General features: G+C 45.8%; 1 protein-coding gene across 2 annotated transcripts in view; it reads right to left on the bottom strand.

Annotated features, from left to right (window-relative positions):
- dicer1 (dicer 1, ribonuclease type III) overlaps positions 1-22053 on the bottom strand; it is a 57172-nt gene that overhangs the window by 6903 nt on the left and 28216 nt on the right. For both annotated transcript variants that reach the window (XM_063183934.1, XM_063183935.1), the window contains exons 18-31: positions 20411-20624; positions 18618-18771; positions 17896-18078; positions 17298-17403; positions 15815-15990; positions 14016-15051; positions 12301-12453; positions 8775-9096; positions 7239-7564; positions 6516-6729; positions 5786-6025; positions 4958-5226; positions 744-906; positions 5-80 (exon numbers count right to left, since the gene is read on the bottom strand). In XM_063183934.1, coding sequence (XP_063040004.1) covers positions 5-80; positions 744-906; positions 4958-5226; positions 5786-6025; positions 6516-6729; positions 7239-7564; positions 8775-9096; positions 12301-12453; positions 14016-15051; positions 15815-15990; positions 17298-17403; positions 17896-18078; positions 18618-18771; positions 20411-20624 — 3632 coding nt within the window. The remainder of the gene's footprint in view (positions 1-4; positions 81-743; positions 907-4957; positions 5227-5785; positions 6026-6515; positions 6730-7238; positions 7565-8774; positions 9097-12300; positions 12454-14015; positions 15052-15814; positions 15991-17297; positions 17404-17895; positions 18079-18617; positions 18772-20410; positions 20625-22053) is intronic.

Below are 22053 nucleotides of genomic sequence, written 5' to 3'. Positions count from 1 at the left end.
CCACCTGAACTTGGCCGTCTCTGGCTCCATTTCCAGAAGCTCTCGCACAGGAGATCGAGGAACGTTGGCTGAAAATTTCTCTGTCAAGTGAAAAACAAATGAAATCCAAATGTCAGCAAGTAAGCACACAGCTAAAATGGCAAACAAATCAATAAACACGGAGCAAGACAGCAGAGGATGGCCCTTGTTGTATGCAAGCAAAGAAAAAGTTAGTCGGGGGATGGACAGGGAGATGAGGTTGCTAGGGGTTACTGCCTGCATATCTCCATTTCCCATTATGTTGGGCATTTCCATCTCCCTGTCTTTTGGTTTACCTTGAAGACATTACATATGAGGTTGCTAAGTCGTACCTCCTCCGGCTACAGTGTATACCAAGAAGAGGGCTCATCATTGGATAATACACCCGTCTCCACAGCACTGCTTAGCTATAAGAGGGTGCATCATTGGATAATACACCAGCCTCCATGACACTGCTTACCAATAACAGGGCTCATCATTGGATAATGCACCAGCCTCCATGACACTGCTTACCAATAACAGGGCTCATCATTGGATAATGCACCAGCCTCCATGACACTGCTTACCTATAAGAGGGCGCATCATTGGATAATACACCCGCCTCAACAGTTCTGCTTACCTATAAGAGGGCGCATCATTGGATAATGCACCAGCCTCCACGACACTGATAACATATCGGAGGGCGCATCATTGGATAATTCACCCGCCTCAATGACACTGCTTACCTATAAGAGGGCGCATCATTGGATAATACACCCGCCACACAGCCTCCAGGGACATCCGGCTGTCCATGTATATGGCCCCGGCCAGCGACTCGAAAATGTCCCCCATGGCCTTGGGGACCTCGATGTCCTCCTCCTTTTCCTCGTCCTCCTCCGAGCGGCGGAGCTGCCGAGCAAATAATTCATTACATATTATTTACTTATTTAAATATGAATAATTTAATTACAGCATATGCACCAAATAGCTTAGTATTGCTGGAAGAATCTGTGAACAATAATGGATGCCAATGGACAAACATAAAAACAAAAACATTAGTATTTTTGTCCAATCGAACACAGGGGCCCGTAACGTGGCTGAGAGTTCGCCATCAGCTTTCTAGCATGCCTGAATGTGGAGATGCAATCGCCAATCAGGAACCGTGCGATGCGTGTACCTCGTTTCTACAATCAGGAGCCGTGCGTGTACCGAAATGAATTTGTCTTTCCGCTTACTGTAACCAGTGGAGTCCCGCAGGCCTAAAAGCCTTTCCAGTCCAAACGAGGGGCAGATTCGCTGCCAAGATAACCATTTCAAAACAAATCAAATCCAACTGCATCTCGGAGAGGAGGAGGAGGGGGAAAAAGTAATAATAATAAAAAAAATCGAAAAAGTAAATAGAGAGAAATACATTCTCCGAATTCCCATAATGATGGGCCTTAAGAGTGGGAGGTGGACGCCAGGAGATGGAAATGCAAAACATGTCACATGATCCACACGTCTGATTAGTTTACCAGAGAACTGAGGAACAAGAGGGAGAGCATGTGATGGACAAATGAAGAGAGAGAGAGAGAGAGAGAGAGAGAGAGAGAGAGAGAGAGAGAGAGAGAGAGAGAGAGAGAGAGAGAGAGAGGAAAATATGTGATAAATAGTTCGAAAAAAAAGGAGACGGATGGTAAAAGACAGAAAAAAGGAGAGATGATTAAGAGAATGGAGAGAGAAACAAAAATGAATGAGAGTAACTCTGAGTAATACGATTACTCATTCTTTCCTTGGACTTCAACACGCATCATATGCATTCAAATTTAGAAACGCAATCTCTCTGTAGACACGTGATATGTCTGTCTCCTCGTTCTATCTAATAGAAATAGCTATTTTGGTTTAATGAACAGCATTTTAGTCTTTTTGTCTGTAATTACGGAAAGCGAGGTCATTCACAAACATGCTATGGTTCATTGGTAGAAAACAATCTTGATGGGACAGAAAAAATGAGGAAAAGATGAGGGAAAAAAGCAAGACAATAATACATTGAAAAAAGTCATCTGAAGACAGATGAAGAGAAGACAGTAGAGAAAAACACAGAGGGGGAAAAAAATGGATGGAGAGAGACAAAGAGAGAGACAGAGGGAGAGAGAGGGGGAAATTAGTCCCTCCAGGGCTTTAAAAAAAAAAATTAAGTTGAGGTCTAAAATGCCCGATATTACATGAGATGTTCACAACAAAAATGTAGAAAGCATTGCAACTTCAACCACTAATTTTTTGGATTTTGTTCTGGTAGAGTGAAAGTTGCGATTCCCTCTTTGTAATGAAACTTGAGGAATATTTTTTAATATTGACTTATTACTGTGTGTTATTACTCGTATTACTCATGTTTTTATTGATTTTCAGTGTTGTCATTTTGGTAGAGTTTGAGGAAGGTAGAACTGTAGTTGTCGTAGTGGAAACATAAGAGTTACAGGCTTTAGTACAGAAGGGGAAAATCCCTCAAAAGCATACTAGCACAGAATAAAATGATTAATTCAATTATTTATTAATGAATGATTGCTTCGAGTGTTTGCATTTGCTAATTAAAAAAAGTCCATTGTGGTCTCTTTCATTCAGTCTTGAATACCCAAGTCTTGAATGTCCAAATGCTCCGTTCAGCACCAAATGTCAAAATTGTGATGAGAACATCTCTTCTTAACCCCAGAAGTCACACAAACAAGGCTTAATGTCTAAATAGGTGGTGGGCCCAGTCTCATATCTTGTCAGTTCGTTGGTGTTAACGAGTGGCAACTTTATTTTTGCTTATATAACCCCCTGACAACCCATTAATCAATATTTTGGCTGTTGCCATACTCAAAACTTGCACATTGATTTATAAAAATGACAACAAAAACTAGCCGACCGAGTGACGTCACGTCAATGCAAAGTCAACGAGGCAGAATACAGCTAGCGCGTGCATGCTACCCGGAACCGTCAGATTTCATGGCAAAAAGTGACAAGTTGGGGGGTAAGTGGGCTCACTTGTTGTGTACATGCAAAAAAAAAATATTTTTCTCAAACTTTCAGGAGTGCTCTTTTTCGCTGTTAGTGTTCGACTGTCTGACCATCATTGGGCAACGAGAGATAAATGTCAAAAAGATGACAGGTCTGTTCCCTCAAAGCAATAGAGCAATGAGGTGACGGGGGTAGATCAATTCGCCAAAAAACTACGTGTCAGTAAAGAAATACAAGCTGTGTTATTTTTTCCAGTAACAGGAAAATGGTCAGGAAAATGCCTACGTTGTTTCAATGATTAGGTGAATTATCTGCCTATGAAAAAAGACCGGTATGCGGATAAATATTCCCTTTTCAACTTTGAGGGGCGGAGACTTCCCATTGACTGTGCATTATGTGACGTCACCCCCAGTCTTTTTTATTTTCGTTATTTTTTTAAGATCAACGTGCAACTTTTCAGCGTGGCAACAGCCAGAATATTGCTTTACATATTGTCAGGAGGTGATATTAGAAAAATCAAGTTGCCACTCGAGAGTGAGAACGAAACTCATTTTCTAAAGGAGCTACGAAATCTAGCCCACCGTCTAAAATACCGAACCACCACTTTAAACAAGGGATGGAGAAAGGATATCTGCGCTTCAGCCCTTGTGGTGCTCACAGTCCAGGACAGCAGAATGAAGACAGACTGGGCTACTTCTCAGTGACTAGACCGAGGGATGACCACTCAGCATACTTTTAAAGATTTTTTATTTTTTGGTGCACAAATTGACTGACGTTTGCTGAGTGCTCCGGTCATCCCTGGGTCTAGTCACTGAGAACAAGTAGCCCAGTCTGCCTTCATTCTGCTGTCCTGGACTCTGAGCACCACAAGGGCTGAAGCGCAGACATCCTCTCTCCATGTTCAACAAGGGCTTTATTATCCCCAGTCCACTGGCGAAGGAGGGGGAGAAAAGACAAGTCTGTAATCTTTCCATGATGCGACTAAATATCTGAGGTCATATGTAAGGAAAGCACCAGATAGACATGGGAGGTAGTTCAGTTGCGGGAAGGTAGCACTGATTGGTTCAAATTGCAACAGCACACCGAATTTGCAGGGATTGGCTAAAGTTGCATGACAGTTGCAAATCGCACCACGGCAAATTCCTGGAGGGTCAGAAAAATTAAGATGCACAAGATAGAATGTCAGAATGATGAAGACAGAGAAAGAGGGGCAAGGGGTGGCTAACCCTGGAGTTCATTACATGCATCAAGAGAGAGAGAGAGAGAGAGAGAGAGAGAGAGAGAGAGAGAGAGAGAGAGAGAGAGAGAGAGAGAGAGAGAGAGAGAAGAGTGAAAAAGGAGGGAAAGACAGAGATAGTGAGAGATTCCGACACAGACACCGAGACTGCTTTGGGAGTCTCTCAGACTTCTGAGCCCATGGCCTGCATCACAACAGATAACAATAGAGTGTGAAAGATTGAGAGACAGAGAGATCAATAGACAGAAAGACACAGAGAGCGAGAAAGAAAGATCTCAAGACAATACAGAGTTTGTGTCTCTTGATCTCACAGTCCATGCCCTGCATCAACAGCTATCGAGCGAGAGAGAGAGAGAGAGAGAGAGAGAGAGAGAGAGAGAGAGAGAGAGAGAGAGAGATAGATAGAGAAAGAGAAAGCGAGTGAGAGAGACAGAGAGAGAGACAGAGAAAGAGAAAGAGAGAGAGAGAGAGAGAGAGAGAGAGAGAGAGAGAGAGAGAGAGAGAGAGAGAGAGAGAGAGAGAGAGAAAGATCCTAATAAAACACAGAGTGTGATCTCTTGGGGCTCACCTCTGAGTCCATGCCCAGCATCTCAACAGATATCGACAGATATCGAGAGAGCGCGCGCGAGAGAGAGCGCGAGAGAGAGAGAGCGAGAGAGAGAGAGAGAGAGAGAGAGAGCGCGAGAGAGAGAGAGCGAGAGAGAGAGAGAGAGAGAGAGAGAGCGAGAGAGAGAGAGGCCTCACCTCTGAGTCCATGCCCTGCATCTCGTCCTTTTCCAGCTGAAACTGCACGAAGTCGTCGATGACGTGGAACAGCTCAGGCGAGATGGCCTTGAAGTACTTGTGGTAATCATACTTGACGGCCAGAGAGGCGAAGATGGTGTTGTTGACCAGCGCCGAGCGCAGGTCCGTCAGCACGCCGGGCGAGTGCTGCCGCGGGTCTTCGTAAAGGTGCTTCGTTATGAGGTAGTCTAGGATTGCATCGCCCAGGAACTCCAAGCGCTGGTAACAATCTGAGGGCGTAAGCGGTATAGCAGGGATTAGTTAGGACACCTGTTATGGGGAGGATTTCCAAACGCTAGTGTCAAGGGGACAGCAATAATTATTAGCTGGTGATTGTACTGGAAAGAGGAACTCGTAAGTGCTGGTAGCAATCGGGGGTAGGAGCACAGCAGTATTATTTTTAGTACATTTGTTATAGTGTGCCCAACTGATGGGTGCTGGTAACAGTCTGGGTTGTATAGTGTGTGCGCTTGAGTGTGTATTACCTGTGATAGTGTTGTAATGGTAGGATGCGTGTGTGTGAAGGCCCGCAGCAGGTAGGCCTTGTTCTGATAGGTGTGTGTGTGTGTGTGTGTGTGTGTGTGTGTGTGTGTGTGTGTGTGTGTGTGTGTGTGTGTGTGTGTGTGTATGTGTGTGTATGTGTGTGTATGTGTATGTGTGTTTATTACCTGTGATAGTGTTGTAATGGTAGGATGCGTGTGTGAAGGCCCGCAGCAGATAGGCCTTGTTCTGAAAGGTGTGTGTGTGTGTGTGTGTGTCTGTGTGTGTGTGTCTGTGTCTGTGTATTACCTGTGATAGTGTTGTAATGGTATGATGCGTGTGTGAAGGCCTGCAGCAGGTAGGCCTTGTTCTGAAAGGTGTAGTTGATCTTGGACTCGAAGTTCTCGAACCCGGAGATGAGGTGCAGGAGCGTGCGTTCCGCGTCCGGGTGGTCGAACATGCACCGCGGCGGGATCTGCAGCCAGCCGTACTGCGGTTCCGTCACGCCGGAAGCAGAAACGGAAACGGAAACAGAACCTCCACCTAGGCCTGCGTGGGCAATGAACAGAATATATTAATAAATCGGAGAATCATACGTGTTAATTGACAACAATCTAGCATGTAACTGGAAATACTAATTTCTCAAGGCTTTTTTCAATGTTTTCAATGTGTTTAATGTGCTGTTCCTTGAAATCACATTCGGATGTTCTCCTCATTTGATATTTCCCCAATTCCAAAATATATTAAATACAATTTTGTGCCATCATCCAGCCCTAATCTGACTCTGACCCATGCCCATTTCCCTGATCACCCTGTCCGTCTCTGACCCTCCAATCAAATAAAGGCATGGAAAGCAAAACATATCTGTAAGAAAAATATTAGTGTCCCAGCCGTGGCTAAAAAGGGGCGGGGGGGGCGGTTGGAACTCCACTGTTACACCAGAGACCCGAGTTCGATTCCGTCTGAAGTTCATCCCCGCCCCTCAAATTGAAATCATAATAATTTTGAAATTATATATGGGAAATGAAACTAATTCTACCTCCACTCCCGTCACCACGCCGATGCCCAGCACGGACCACGGCCATGCCAGCTGTGCCGCCTCCTCCTGTGCCCCTCTCGGCGGCCTTGGCATCGGGCAGCACCTTGAGCCCTAGTGAACAGAGGAACATCTGGGCAGCACGCTCTCCACAGCTGGTGAGGTAGCACCCCAGCAAGGCCTCCACACAGTCCGCAATGCTCTTGTCCGCAATGCACTGAAGAAAAATAATAATAATACAAACGTATAATTAACGTTAAGTTTAATATTATTAAAATTCTATTATATCATGATATATTATATATATCATATTATTATATTAAAACACAACACAATAAATGAAATAAATCTTAATTAAATCTATCAACATGTAATAAAAATACATATACATTTTAGTGTTGTACATGCTGCAGTGACAAAAAAATAAGTGCAGTGCGAGAAATATTAGCCGGAAGATTAAAAAAATAGTTATGCACTTATATACTAATACAAATCCTAATGAGGCCTATTCAGTGTGCAGGTTGAATGAGACGGACTGCTTGTCCAGCTCTCCTCCAATTAAAATTACAATAATATTACATCCAATATTCTCTCATTCGGTGCAGATTCTCTCATACTTTATGATTACTAATTAGTACTAATGAGACTTGTTCGGTGCGCAAAATATTCTCACATTCAGTGCAGATTCTCTTATACTTTATGGTGATAAATAAATCCTAATGAGACCTGTTCAGTGTGCAGGTCGTAGGAGATGGACTGCTTGCCCAGCTCTCCTCCGCAGCTCTCCTCCGAGGGGTTCCAGAAGCCCACCACAAAGTCATCCTCCTCGCCTGCCTTGCTGGGGTCCAGGTAGCACATGGCGTCCCACGAGCTGTAGTCAAACTCCTCGCCACCCATCCCCATGCCATCCATACCCCCACCATGGTGGTGGTGCCCGCCGCCAGACAGGGGCGGGGACTTACGCGGAGGCCGCCACTGTGGACAGGAGGAGTCACCACCACTCCCAGCACCTCCTCCTCCTCCTACGCCCCCTCCTCCTCCTGCACCCCCACCTGGTGACAGATTGAAAACAAGTCAAGTCAAGCTAGGTTTATTGTCAGTTGCTTCATAGACATAGTATAGTACAGTAACAGTATACAAGTAGTGAGTAATAATTAAGTGATGACGTTCACTTCGGCAGGGCTTAGTTCTATGTACTAGTCTGGTCTGATGTGCATCTTTGCTTATCATTTTGTTAATAATTGGTTTCTAAATATTGATTAAATTTACACATTATTATTTTTCACTTTATTTTGTTCAAAAAGCATTTTGAGATCATTGTGTGTGGTGATATTGCATTTTTAGACAATAAACATTACCATCATGATAATAATTCATTATTTATTATTATTATATGGTTGTGACGTCATCTGTCGAATGCTCCATTCATTTCAACGGGGCTCCCCAACGTTCGGACGTCTGTTATTTTTCGATAACGGACGGGTTGGTCTATAACAGACCGCTGTCAATGACAACAAGACTTTTCACTGCTAAAGCGACTTTTCAACAAGACTCTAATCAGCTGCTGTGATAGACAGCACCCGTTGTCCTGGCTACCGCTGTCAATGGCAACAAGACGTTCACTGCTAAAGCCACTGGCTTGTATACAAGTCAGTGGCTAAAGCGAATGTTTCATATCACTCCGCAGGGGGTCCGGTCTTTTGTCACTCTAATCAGCTGCTGTGATAGACAACACCTGTTGTCCTGGCTAGCCTACCTAGCTGTTGCCTAGCGGTGTTCCAACGGTTCCAAAAAGTTTTGTTTTGCGCAGCAACAATCTTAACATTAAATAGGTCTAAAGAAATGTCCCCGCATGTGTGAATCATTTAAGTATATCCATATAATAAGCGGGTTAACTTTCGGCGAGTCGGTCGCTTTGTGGAATAGCAGCACTTCAGAGAGAACAAGACCCCTCCGCTCCGCGTCGGGGTCTAAAGATTCTCTCTGTCGTGCTGCTATTCCACGGTAGCGACCTTCTCGCCGAACGTTAACCCTTACTTAATACACATCATTATTATAACTTATTCCTTTATATATATATATTTGGCTTTTTATGCCTTGAGTTGAGACAGTTTGAGAGTGTGACAGGAAACAGGTGGGGAGAGGGAGATGGGGAAGCGTAATCGAACCCGTGTCGCCATTGTAATGTCTTAACTCATTGAGCCACTGCGCACATTACAAATGATTGGTATTCATCATTATTATTATTATGATGATGATTACCTCCCGGGGGTCCGGTGGGGAAGCCGGCCAGTGAGATCTTCCCGAAGGCCCCGGAGCCCATGAGCATGCTGTCGATGAAGCGGATGTGCTCCTGGTCATACTCCAGCTCGTCCTCCTCCCCGCTCAAGTTGCCGTCCCGCACCTCCCGCCAGTGGAGGTGATCTGACGCGTCTCCTCCTCCTCCTCCTCCTCCTCCTCCTCTGCCTCCGGTGGAAGAGGAGGTCTGCACCTCCTCCACCTCCTCCTCATCTTCATCGTCCTCATCATCATAGTCATCCTCGTCTTCCAGCCCCCCGCGTCCGTTCGCAAGCTCCTCCTTAGTCTGAATCGACACCCAATAAACAAAGAAATTAAATTACAAAAATAAAGAACCCTTTACTTACAATTAAATGACCCAAAATAATATCTTCCTTAGTCTGCAATGAAAAAAAAACAAACCCTTCAAAATATTAACAAAAAGCTCTTTATAAACTTAAATAAATAATAATAATAATACAATAAATAATGCGTCATCTCCTCGACTCTTGACACTTATGATGAGCGATGACTCAGGCCCCAAGCCGCGGGCAGCCGTGGTGGTCAGGAACCCTTCGGAAGGGGCAGGAGAAGGAGATTACACTTTAAAGTGGCTTATGGTGAAAGCCACAACGTTACTGCCGTTTGGGGAGCGCGTGTGTGTGGGTGTGTCGTGTGCGCATGAATGCGGTGTGTGAGTGTGAGAGCTTGACTGTGTGTGTGTGTGTGTGTGTGTGTGTGTGTGTGTGTGTGTGTGTGTGTGTGTGTGTGTGTGTGTGTGTGTGTGTGTGTGTGTGTGTGTGTGTGTGTGCGTGTGTGTGTGCGTTGGATCTGGCAGCGCACCGGTCTGTATGACTCACAGCAACCCAATAGTCCGCCGCGCACCCTGAATATCATCCCCATGCCATTAATAGCCCATAAAGTTGACCATGTGGGAAAACGGCAAATGCATATTCATTAAAATGTTAATGGCAGTGATACCTAATATTGTAATAACACAGGGACCTGACACTTAAAATTACACCCGCGCCTGGCAACCAGGTCCCTCTGTGGCGCGTACACACGCACACACGCAACCACAGGGGGAGACCTGGGTAATGGAGAAGAGAAGAGAAGAGAAGAGAAGAGGAGGGTGTGTGTGTGTGTGTGGCACTTAAAAACAACCACTGAACCTGTTTGGAATTCGATGTGTTGGATGCTGAGAATTTTCCAATCACCCACTTCTTAGCGTCTGAGGTCTGGTCGTCTTAGCGCGTTAGTTCTTTTTTAACGGTCTCTTACTGTTATGATATACACTTCAGTAAAAACGTGGGAAAATTTTCCCCCCAAACGAAAAATGACGGGCCCTCTCTCCACCACTGTAGGCCCCCCGAAACTAAATTCAAAATTGGTGTGTGGCGATAAAAAAAAAAATCCATTACACTACGCTGCGTCCGCGGGCCAACATTTACAAAACATAATAACATACAACCCCCGCTCCTAACACAAGGCTGCATTTAAAACCCGGAGTCGTTGCTCCGCTACACTACACAACACTCAAGGTTTTAATCTCTAAGTACAAGGTACAAGTTGTTGTTGTAGGAGATGGGCCCAGAAGCCACTTTCGCCGGCTTGTTACGGCTACGACTAACTCTATATTCATTTTTTTGTAATCCCCGGGGCCATCTAAATATGCCTGACAGCCTCGGGTCCCGGCCCAGTGCTCTACAGCGCAGCACTGCTCAGGCAGGCAGCCGGGCGGGCAGGCAGGCAGGCACAGATAAAGGCCTCTTGTGTCCTTACCCTGTGGCCTGGAACAGGGGTTCCCAACCTTTTCCAACTTGGGGCCCGCTTGACATTTTCACAAATGTTCGGGGCCCACCTCTGACACGATGAACAATTAAACTCAAACAAATAGTCAACAGCAGCACACACACAAATGTTATTTTGATTTTCATGATATGATCTCAAGGCCCACCAGTGGGCCCTGGGCCACAGTTTGAGAATCACTGGCATGGACTACATGGCATTCACTGAACTCAGTACTCCGCACTGAGCACAAGCCCTCATTGCTGCTGCAACTGCGCTGTACCAACTCTGCTGCCAAAGCCAAGAAGAGCCAACCTGCCCCCTAGTGGATCTACAGAGAAGTGTTTCGAAGTAGGGTGCACACATCCACAAGTAGTTGTCCAGGTGCCAGACAAAAGGTAGTAGGTAGTGTGATGAAGCGGTCTGCATACTATGTATTAACTCCAAAAATACTTTATTTCATTTAAACATACGGCAACGTTTTGATCCAAGAGAGGGGATCTTCCTCAGGCCGCTCTACAGAGAAGTGCAAGAAATACAAGGGGTAACAATATTTCTCATAGCCGAAAGAGGCTTCAAGACACCAAATAATAACCATGATAATACTAAAAAATATCACATTATATTACATTGCCCTTTACATGAGGTGGGTGACAAGGGGATCTGACAAAAAAACCCAACTAAATAGTTAAAGGCCAACTTCCGATTAAACACAATTTTACTCACTCCTTTTGAAGATCGGACGGTCAGCCCAGGTTAAACTCACTCGCAAGGCTCTCATAGCGGTGCGTCACCTCGCCTGGCTGTGTTTCCCGGTGTTTCCCAATTTACATCAATAATGCAGAGAAACGAGCGAATCACGAAAGCCTTTCTGTGTTTCGTCACGTCGAAAGAAGGCGTTGGCCACAAAGGTTTATGTCGACCCATTTTTCTAAAAACATGTCGAGTAATTTTTTTCTGCTTGTTTTCAATACAAGCAACGTCTGGTGGCCCGAAATCTAGCTTAGTTTAGCTATCAGCTGGTTGCTACTCTCAGGTACACACACAGCACAAAGCCCCATCCATAGAGCAAGTCCACTGTGGTTGCTCCGTGCCTGCAGCTCGCCTAGGGGTCGCTGTCGAAAGAGCACAGCCCTGAATGGAGCATGCACGCCTCCGTTGGCGCCCCTATAGTGCAGTACCACCCGGGGAAGTGGCGACTCTGTTTCCCATTACATTCGCTCCCAGAACAGGAGGACTGAGCCAATCAAGGACCAACGCGAAACACATTCAATAACAATGGGGAACACAGTAATATTAATCAAATGACGTTGAGAGGCCATCTTTAAAAAAAGAGAAGGTGGTAAAAAGAGAAGGTGGAACCAACAATTTTCTTAAAAAGAAATGTCTTTCAATCTGGCTTCCATTAAAGTGAGAGTAGATAACATTGAAACATAATATATTTCACCACAGTCTTTAGGGTAAGGACTCTGATGAAGGAGATTTGTCGAAGCGTTAGTCTAATGAACTAAAAATAAAAAATAAAAATACTGGTGGTAACTACAAAAAAAAAAAGAGACCATGGTGGCACCATGTATCCCCTTTTATTCATGTCTGGTTCTACACTGGTTGCCCCGAATTGTCCCTAGAAGTGGGAAGTACCCGTTTTCCTTTATTCTACAACCTATTTCCCTTTCAGAAATGCATGCCATGCACAGTAGTCTTGCGCGGCCGGCAGTCTTACCCCGTCCGAGTCCCACTTGTCCGTGCTGCTCTTGTCCTGGTTGACCACGTAGCCGGGCGGCAGCCAGTTGACAGGCGGGTCGAAGATGGACACCACCATGCGGCTGGGGAGGCCCTTCTTCTTGCCCAGCCGGTACAGGTTACAGTTGCTCACCTGCGGCGCAGAGACAAGAAGCAGGATTCGTTATTAATTGCATTACATTTTTACATTACATTACAGTTGGAAAAATTAATGTCAACATGAACTGTGACTCCTGAAGCTGATCATCAGCCTCTCTCTGTGGCAGGGGTCAGGAACCTTTTTGGTGGAGAGAGCCATAAACGCCAAATTTTTAAAAGGAAAATTTCACGAGAGCCATACCATTTTAAAAAAACTGAATACAATTAAAAGCATGTATTTCAATTAAGCCCAACAATCTTAGAGTGTACTGTCAAGTTATTAATTTAATTGATAACATGTAAGTAGAGGGTTGTCACATCATTATGGTGAGGGTCTGGGAGTCCTCTCTNCCCCCCCCCCCCCCCCCCCCCCCCAACACATTTTAACGTCCCATGTCCCATTTCAATTCAATATGGAACCTGTACTTTTATTTATAAATATAGGACCATTCCATATTTCAAGGGATGGTTGGCAACCCCAGATAAATAAGAGCCATATACAGTTCCCAAAAGAGCCACATGTGGCTCTAGAGCCATAGGTTCCTGACCCCTGCTCTATGGGAGTTTAACACAGGGATAGACTCACTTTTGCACAATAATTTCACAAAATGTGTCATTTAACTTTTGAAACGATATTAACCTTACTTTTAAGATTAACAGATGCTGTATTTAACTTACTATATTGAGCTCCTCCTGAAATATTGTTATTTTTCGACAGGGGTGTACTGACTCATTGCAGAGCATTGTCTGTAATGTACATCATCCCTGATGGTGATGATTAGGGATGCAAAAGATTAATCGATTAATCGACTTCAATCGATCAATGCATTAATCGATTAAAAAAACATTAATCGCAATTAATCGACAATTCAACTGAAAAGAGACCCAGGTGAAATGGGTATGTGAAGAGTGTGTGTGAAAAGGGGTGTGATAAGTGGGAATATTTAAATCACCTTTGGATTAAAGAATTGAAATAGAATTCATTTAAATGTGGTATTTTATCTCAATATTTAATTAAAATTTTTAGATTTAGTAGTTTTTTTCCGAGAAACATTGAGATTTCGGGGGGGAAACGCCGCTTAGCAATTAATCGTAAGTCGATCGATAAGACTATCAACTAACGATTAATGAATTAATCGATAATTTGCATCCCTAGTGATGATGCATGTGGTGAGAGATCTTATTGTCCCTGAGGGGAATTTCCCTATCCATCCATCTATACCAGGGGTGTCAAACTCAAATTGACTGAGGTGCCAAAATAAGAATCTTGAACAAAGTCAACATTTATTTTAAAAAATTGACTAAAATTGTGCGTACATGCGCTTCATACTCATAGTTAAATTTCACACACACTCTTTCCCATCATGTATGGTAGTTCAAATGTGTCTGCACATCCGGTGACATCATATTTCAAGTCTTGTTACACTATACATTAATGGTGCATATGGGCCAACTGTAATACAGATTTGAAATGATCTCGCGGGCCAAATAAAACCGCGGGCCAGATTTGGCAGAGTTTGACATCCCTGATCTATACAATCAAGAATTCCAGCGTACCTTCTTGCTGCGCATGTAAGAGAGGCGTCCCTCGTGCGCGTCGGGGTAGGTGCAGAAGAGGTACGTGGTGATGGCGTGCTTCAGGAAGGAGTCGCCCAGCATCTCCAGCCGCTCCAGGTTGAAGCCGTCGCTGGCGTTGGACAGCGTCAGGGCCTGCAGGATCAGCCCCGGGTTGGGGCCCAGCGACTTGGGGGTCTCAACGGCCGCCACCGCGGTGGGGGAACCCACGGCCACGACGGCCAAGGGGCACTGGGTTTTGGGGGGTGCGGCGGCGACGAGGGCCGGGGGGCATGGTGTAGCAGGGGTGCTTGAAGAAGGTGCTGCTGTGTCACTGCTGGGGGTCAAGGATAGGCTTTGGGTCAGGGTTGTTACTGCGGTAACGCTGGTGGGGGTGGGGATGGGGGGGCTCGGGTCTGAGGTAGGTTGCTGCTGCTGTTGCTGCTGTTGCTTCGCCACAAGTGTGCCGTGGAGGTCCAGGGTCCCGTCAGGGGGGGTACATTCATGGCCGGCCTGTGGTGGAGGTGCCAGCGGTGCTGACACCAAGTTCTGGCTCTGGTTCTGGGGTGGTGGTTCTTCTCGTTCTGGCTTGTTTGGGTCAGGGGAGGCCTGCGCAGGGAGTGAGGTAGTGGTCTGCGTCGGCGCCGTCCCCTCACCATCACACACCGCCGACCCGGCAGCAGAGCCAGAACACAGGCCCGGCGCCTCTGGACCGGTACCGTTGGTGAGGCTTCCAAAGGAAGGCCGGACGCAGTCTCGCGGCTCGTCCGGTCCGTCCTGCGGCGCGTCTGACAGAGGCATCGTGGAGGACGAGACGGAGGTCTCTAGCTTGTCGTCTGGTGCGTTGCAGTTCTCGTGTGACGGTGGGGTGGCTGTCGTCGACGTCGTCTCTTCTTCCTGTGCTGTGGCGGGGTCAGAGGGCGTTGCCGATGGTGAGGCGTGCTTACAGTGATCTGCGTGCTCGGAGCATGTCCCGGGGCACGAGATGAATGCCTTGCTGTCGATGGACTTCTTCCAGCCAAAGTCCAGGTTGGGATACCTGCACACAACATAACGCAGATAACACACGATAACATGATTGTATACTGCGATATCGATATTACTCGCGATATTTAATATATACATATATTTTCCCCTCTCTACTTGCCATTCTACACTTTATCATGTGTAAAACAACTGAGAGCAATATTTTATTGCCAACATTATTTTTTTCATGGCTAATATACAGCATCAACTTAAAATGTCTTCATTTTTAATGCACTTTTTAACCTTCTCACCAAATTTCCTGTTATTAAAAATTAGAAACTGCGATACGTGCACAACTTTTGCGATATGTATATCGCAAGCCGTGATATCGCGATATCAATACTTTTTCGATATATCGTGCAGCTCTACCAGGGACTGAAAACTAAAAGCATATGTCCGGGGCTCCCAACCGTTTACAACTTGGGGCCAACTTGAAATTTCACAAATGTTCAGGCCCACTACTGACCCAATAAACGATGCAACTTGAATTAATTGTCAACAACACAGACAGACAGACAGACACACAGACAGACAGACAGACAGACACACACACACACACAAAGACAGACAGACAGACACAGACACACACACACAAAGACAGACACACACACACAGACACACATACACACACACACACACACACACAAAGACAGACAGACAGACAGACACACACACACACACACACACACAGACACACCACGTGAAGGGAAGGGAAGAGGGCTGGGGGTGTTCAGGGATCATAGCTGACTTACCCACACCCACACACAGGGGCTTACCTGAAGTCAGGGGGCAGGCTCTGGGCCCCCACCCCGGCGTCGGAGGCGGTTTGCGATCGCAGCTCCTCGGCGGTCAGCAGGCAGTGCAGGCGGTACAGGATGCTGGGCAGGCACACCGCCTTCCTCCACAGCGACGCCGGGATGGGGTGGATGGCACACAGCTCCGGCACCAAGATCTGGGGAACAGAGGGAGACGGAAAGGGTTCAGGAAATGGAAGATAAGAAAATAATGACATGTCGTAGACTAGTAGGGACACAGTTCAGACAGCAGGATCTGAATAAACAAAAAAAGTTATTATGGTTTAAAATAAATAAAATAAAATAAAAGGGCAAGAGAGTGCTAGAAGAGTGGACAACGAGAGAAAAGGGCAGCGATGGGACAGAAGGGCTGAAGGGTGCAGACAGAGGCGGATGGTGGGTCACATGAAGCAGAGAAAGGAAGAGGGAAATGACAAACGGTTCATGTACCAAGATCTGGACACTGGTGGCCGATGGCATGAGGAGGAGAAGGAGGAGGAGGAGGAGGAGGAGGAGGAGGAGGAGGAGGAGAAAGGGTGTGGCGGATAGGTTAAGAGCAGGGAGAGGGAGAAAGTTAGTGGTGGAAAAAGTGCAGAAAAAGAAAAGCGCTGGTTGACAGGCCTGTTGGGGGTGAGAGAGAGGGAGAGAAGGGGGGTAGGGAAGAAAGCAAGGGAAGAGGAGAGGAGAGGAGAGGAGAGGAGAGAAGAGGAGAGGAGAGGAGAGGCAAGAGGAAGCTATGAGGGGGCCATGGGAAGCGAAGATGAGGAAAGAGATAAAGTGAGAGGCAAGGTTAGGGCATATCATTACCTAAGGGGAGGGAGTTACAGCTATTCCACGACACCAAACATTAACCCCGTAAAAGACCCCAAATTCCTCATAAATGAAATTGGACACAATGCCGTAGGTGGTGTGTGTGTGGCTTTGGGATCATTGTGTCTGTGTGCGTTTGTGTTAGAATAACCAGAAACAGTAGCGTTGAGCACTCAGGTCAGTGAAATACACAAATCACTGAGATTTCCACAACAGATGGTGGTTAGCGGATGGGCTCTCCCATATGGGTGTGGTGCCATTAACATCATGTGTGTGTTTGTGTGTACATACAAATGTGAGAACAGGAGTGTGTGTGTGTGTGTGTGTGTGTGTGTGTGTGTGTGTGTGTGTGTGTGTGTGTGTGTGTGTGTGTGTGTGTAGGGAAGCCAAAGGGGGACAAAGGAGTCAGTTGTCCCAGGCCCAGAGAGACGAGGGGCCCAAGATTGCGTCCTCATTGCATTGTATGTATTGTGTTTGCATAGCTTTTAGATGACTTTGTCCTGGGACCTGTGTGTGTGTGTGTGTGTGTGTGTGTGTGTGTGTGTGTGTGTGTGTGTGTGTGTGTGTGTGTGTGTGTGTGTGTGTGTGTGTGTGTGTGTGTGTGTGTGTGTGTGTGTGTGTGTGTGTGTGTGTTTTATTGGCCACTATCTGTTACCTGTTTGTTTTGTAGGCTCTCCCACTTGGCTTTCCTCTTCTCAGCACTGCTCAGGGGCAGAGCTTTCCCCTTCTGGTTCAGGTGGCGCGGGGTTAACAAATTAAGCCTGCCGCAGGGAGAGGGGGAGAGAGGGAGAGAGGGAGAGAGAAAAAGACAGAAAGAGGTAGACAGGCAGGAAGGAGAGTGAGGGAGAGATGGAGGGGGAAAAGACAGTTAGAACGATAAGAGGATAGAGAGGAAGCGGAGAATTGGATAGAGGAAGAAAAACAATGTGCAGTTGTACAAGAGACTTTTGATAAGGTAGAGACGATTAATAAGGAATTTCTTCCTGGATCCATATAATGCAAGATTCTAAACTGAAAATCTATGGCAGGGCTACTCAATTAAAAGTCCCAGAGAGCCAGTTTTTCCAAATTCCTCCCAATAAAGGGCCAACCCACTTCCTTGAACTATATTTTAACGATGTCAGTGGCAATCTGTGTGCCAAAGGCTCCACGAGCCGCCATCTTTGTGTAAAAATCTGGTTGTGGACGTGGCTCTACTCTACAGCTGCGTCCATCCGACCACTCCGGTCTGGTCTGGTCCGGTCCTATCCTACCTGGAGGAGGTGTGGTCCACGTCCAGCAGGGGCTGGTTGAGGTTGGACAGGTCCAGGTTGTACTTGGTCTTGTAGTACTCCTCGAAGGTCTCGTACTCCGGGGACGGGAACTTGCTGAGCGGAGTCAAGTCCGTGTACACGTCGGCGACGTAGAAGCGATGAGGCTGGTCAAAGTTGCGATACCTAAAGCAAGAAATTAAATATCAATTATAAAAGGCGACAAACATAGTTTTTTTTGCTGCTGATGATGTTTACGTGCAAGCAAACATTCAGCATGTCAGGCTAATAACTGTCTATTGTCACAAAGAAAAAAAATAGACAGGACATTGAGTGTGATTTTGCGTATCCAATTGTTCATGGGGAAGAGTCCTGCCTGCCTCCCAACCATAGTCCATCTCTCTCTCCCACTCTCTTCCTGTCATACCTCTACAATATCCCTTCCTTTCCTTATTTCTTGCTTTTATCTTTGCTGCTTTTTATTCCATTTTCACCTGCCATGCCTTATGCTTTTATTTTCATTCTTTTATTTCATTTTATTCTATTTTACATTATTTTATTTTATCTTACTTTAAAGTACACCACATTGACTCGTATTAATGTATGAAATGCATTATGCAAATCAAATTGCCTTGCTTCTACTATGCCATCACAAAGAAACAAACAAACAAACAAAAACTCAATAATAACATAAAAAAGTAAACGTTCAAGTCCTCGGCCTCCACCTTGGAATGATGACTGCATCCTGGTAGTCCTCCAGTTTGAAGGTGAAAGGGTTCTGCTTGGTGTACTGGGTGGTGGGGATGCCGATACGCGCCTCCGACTTCTCAATGTCCTCCATGAACTTGAAGTCCAAGTCCAGCGTGTTGGAGTCCTCCACTAAGGGAGACAACAAAAACACAGGAGTTCAATCAGCTGTCAAGTAATCGTTAAACCACATAAGAGCTGGAAGTCTGCATAAACGTCCATACTTTGAATAACAGATATTGAACTGACTTTCTATGCATGCGTGAGCTTCTATTTTTTTTCTCCTGACATACCATGGGTTTGAGTGATTAGATGACAAAGCATGTGTGTATTGAGAGTTGAGCTATGAGTATCTGCCTGTTGCTTTCGAGGCCATGATTATTGCACTCTTGAACTTGACCCAGGTGTCTTTGGCCGTGCTGCATGTTCCAACAGTGATGGGAAAACGGTGTGGACCATGTCTGCCATTGTGGCTCGAGGTGTAGACACAATCCCACCGCCACTCTGCTTTCACAAACCACCTGCATTAAACATTTTAATTAATACGAACACATGTGGCCCCTATTGCTATGCTCAGAACATGAATGAACTCGACATCTCATTTAAACATGTTATGACGCTGGCCTCATAAAGCCTGTGTAGACATTTATCTGAACTTTGGGATTGCAGAAGGAGTTTCATTTCGAGCACCGCTAGGCCAAGCGATCACAGATGTACTCTAAAGCCTATTGCCACCACATTGGCCAGTGGAAACCAGTATGCTAACGTAGCACAAGGTACCACACATTCCTCTGTCCATGTTTCCTGTTAACCAAAGGACCGGAAAATGCTACAGTTCAGTGACAATATGGAAAGGTGCTAATACATTTTTCAAGAAATTAGCATTTCAAACACATTGAAAGTCAAGGTGCCAAACCAGCCTTTTAACCGTCGCTGTGAAAATGTTCCACGCGGTCACAGAACCGTGAGAGGAAAATCCAGGTCTCTCCCAGGTTTCATTTCCCAGGTTTTCTGCTTTCCTGGCAAAGTGTTCCTTTTTTCATATTTCAAATTCACACCCACCGCCGCCGCTCCATAATCTGCCAGGTCCCCTTTGGAAAGCCGGGCATTTCATTAACATTCGTTTAACATCTAATTGAGCCGATGATCCTGATAGGCCATGACAGTCACTCGTGGTTTACAACTTTCCTCCCTTCTCATCTACTCGCTGGCTCTCGGTTTTGCCGCTTCATTTTTTTTTAAAAACCATGATAGACCATGATAGGCTCTGACACGTTGTACTTATGGTTTACAGCTTGCCTGTCCTCCTCTCTCGTTCTCTACCATGTTGTGGTTTAACAACGACACTTGGGCCTTAACCAAAACATCATTGAGCACAGCACACATACTGATGAAGCTAACCAACATGAGATCTGCCGTTTCAATGCTAATCAGACCTTTCAGGCCACACAACAAGAAATGAAAAGTGCAAAGAGAGAGAGGGAGAGAGAGAGAGAGAGAGAGAGAGAGAGAGATGAAGGCTTTAACTCTGTGTGTGTGTGTGTGTGTGTGTGTGTGTGTGTGTGTGTGTGTGTGTGTGTGTGTGTGTGTGTGTGTGTGTGTGTGTGTGTGTGTGTGAGTTAGAGAGACAGATACTAATTGACGTTCAGAGGCAGTACACGGCTCAATAGCTGTGTGTGTGTGTGTGTGTGTGTGTGTGTGTGTGTGTGTGTGTGTGTGTGTGTGTGTGTGTGTGTGTGTGTGTGTGTGTGTGAGAGAGTGTGATACTCACCGACATTCAGAGGCAGTACGCAGTATGCGGCGTCGGCCTCCGAGGGCTTGAACTCCAGAGCAGGCTTCTCCAGGCGGAGGATGTGGGAGAAGATGTACTGGTGCAGCCTGGTGATGAGCTCCAGCTGACTGGCCGACAGCGTGAAGCCCGAACGCTGCAGCTCGATGGAGATGGTCACCTCGCCCGAGCGTGTGTACACCGGGAAGTGGGGGATCTGTGACAGACGGACGGAGAGAGAGGCAGAATGTAAATGGTCACTGGTTTACAGAGAGAAAGATAAGTTGCGTCTGTGGGGTAGTTTCATAAAAAATCTTCGGTATCCAAAAATGGAAACTTGGTACAGAGAGAGGGGGTCCGAGGCACTCTGAGATCCGTTTAAAAGTCCTTTATTTTTACATGGACATCAAGCTGACGCCTTTCGGTCGACCGAAACGCATCGGCTTGATGTCCATGTAAAAATAAAGGACTTCTAAACGGATCTCAGAGTGCCTCAGAACCCCTCTGTCGGTCACTGGCTTACATCGCATTTGTGACTAACAGGTGCCAGACATGGACAAAATGGGCCTCACTGAGGAGGGTTCAAGACTAAAATCTTGGCTATTAAGAAAAAGAAAGAAAAAACAGAAAAGGATACAAGGGTGAAAACATAATTTTTGCTTCAAGAGACACAGGAAGTGAGATGGTGCGGGAAGGAGAGCAGAGAGGGAGAGATGGGAAAAGCAGGGAGAGAGAGGGGGTGAGAAAGATGTTTTGTTGTTGTTGTTATTATGTGAAGTTGTATTGCAATGGGTCATTAGTGAGCTAGTCACTGAGCATGCGCACAGTGAAGAGTCCACCAAAAATTGCTACATAAGCACCCAAAGACATTGGGGATACAAGAGAGCGAGAGCGAGAGAGAAAGACAGAGAGAGAATTTTTATTGCAATGATTTATAACCAAGATGGATCACTGCACACGAGTGAGCCAAAGATGATCAGGCTACTATAGCTCATGAAGACCTGTAATATAAGCAATGTTTTAATTGTTTTCCCGTGTGGCTCAACAACAGTGCTTGAGTATATTTTCTTTGGATACTATAATAGCCATTGAGCAGACAACATTTTCGTAATTTTCTCATTATAACCTTCATTAAACCAGGAAAGTTCTCATTGGGTTCCATTTAGTCTTCCTCCACAGACCCATGTTTGTGTGTGTGTGTGTGTGTGTGTGTGTGTGTGTGTGTGTGTGTGTGTGTGTGTGTGTGTGTGTGTGTGTGTGTGTGTGTGTGTGTGTGTGTGTGTGTGTGTGTGTGTGTGTGTAGTAATTTACAACCACAGACATGTTAAAGACTGCAGATGTTGCCACGCTTCACTGCTAAGGCGTGCACAGGCCATTTCCATTACAAGCCATTTAGTAGACACTTGCATTATCCAGAGCCACTCACAATGGACTAATTATGGAGCTTGTTGGCATGGGAACGGCACTGGGGTTGAGTGCGGTGCTGAAGGGGCAGCGTGGTGTGCAGACAATGGGATTTAATGTGCCATTTGCAACCTTCTTGGCAACCTTCTTCACGTTTAGAATAAGCAAGTCTATTACAAGATGGAAAGTGAGAGCTATTTGAATGCAGAATCAATGAGTGCGATAGCGAGAGCGATAGCGAG

The sequence above is a fragment of the Engraulis encrasicolus genome, chromosome 19 (assembly GCF_034702125.1).
Source record: "Engraulis encrasicolus isolate BLACKSEA-1 chromosome 19, IST_EnEncr_1.0, whole genome shotgun sequence".
NCBI lineage: Eukaryota > Metazoa > Chordata > Actinopteri > Clupeiformes > Engraulidae > Engraulis > Engraulis encrasicolus.
The sequence above is the reverse complement of the archived record's forward strand: the minus strand, read 5'-3'. Positions and strand labels throughout refer to the sequence as shown.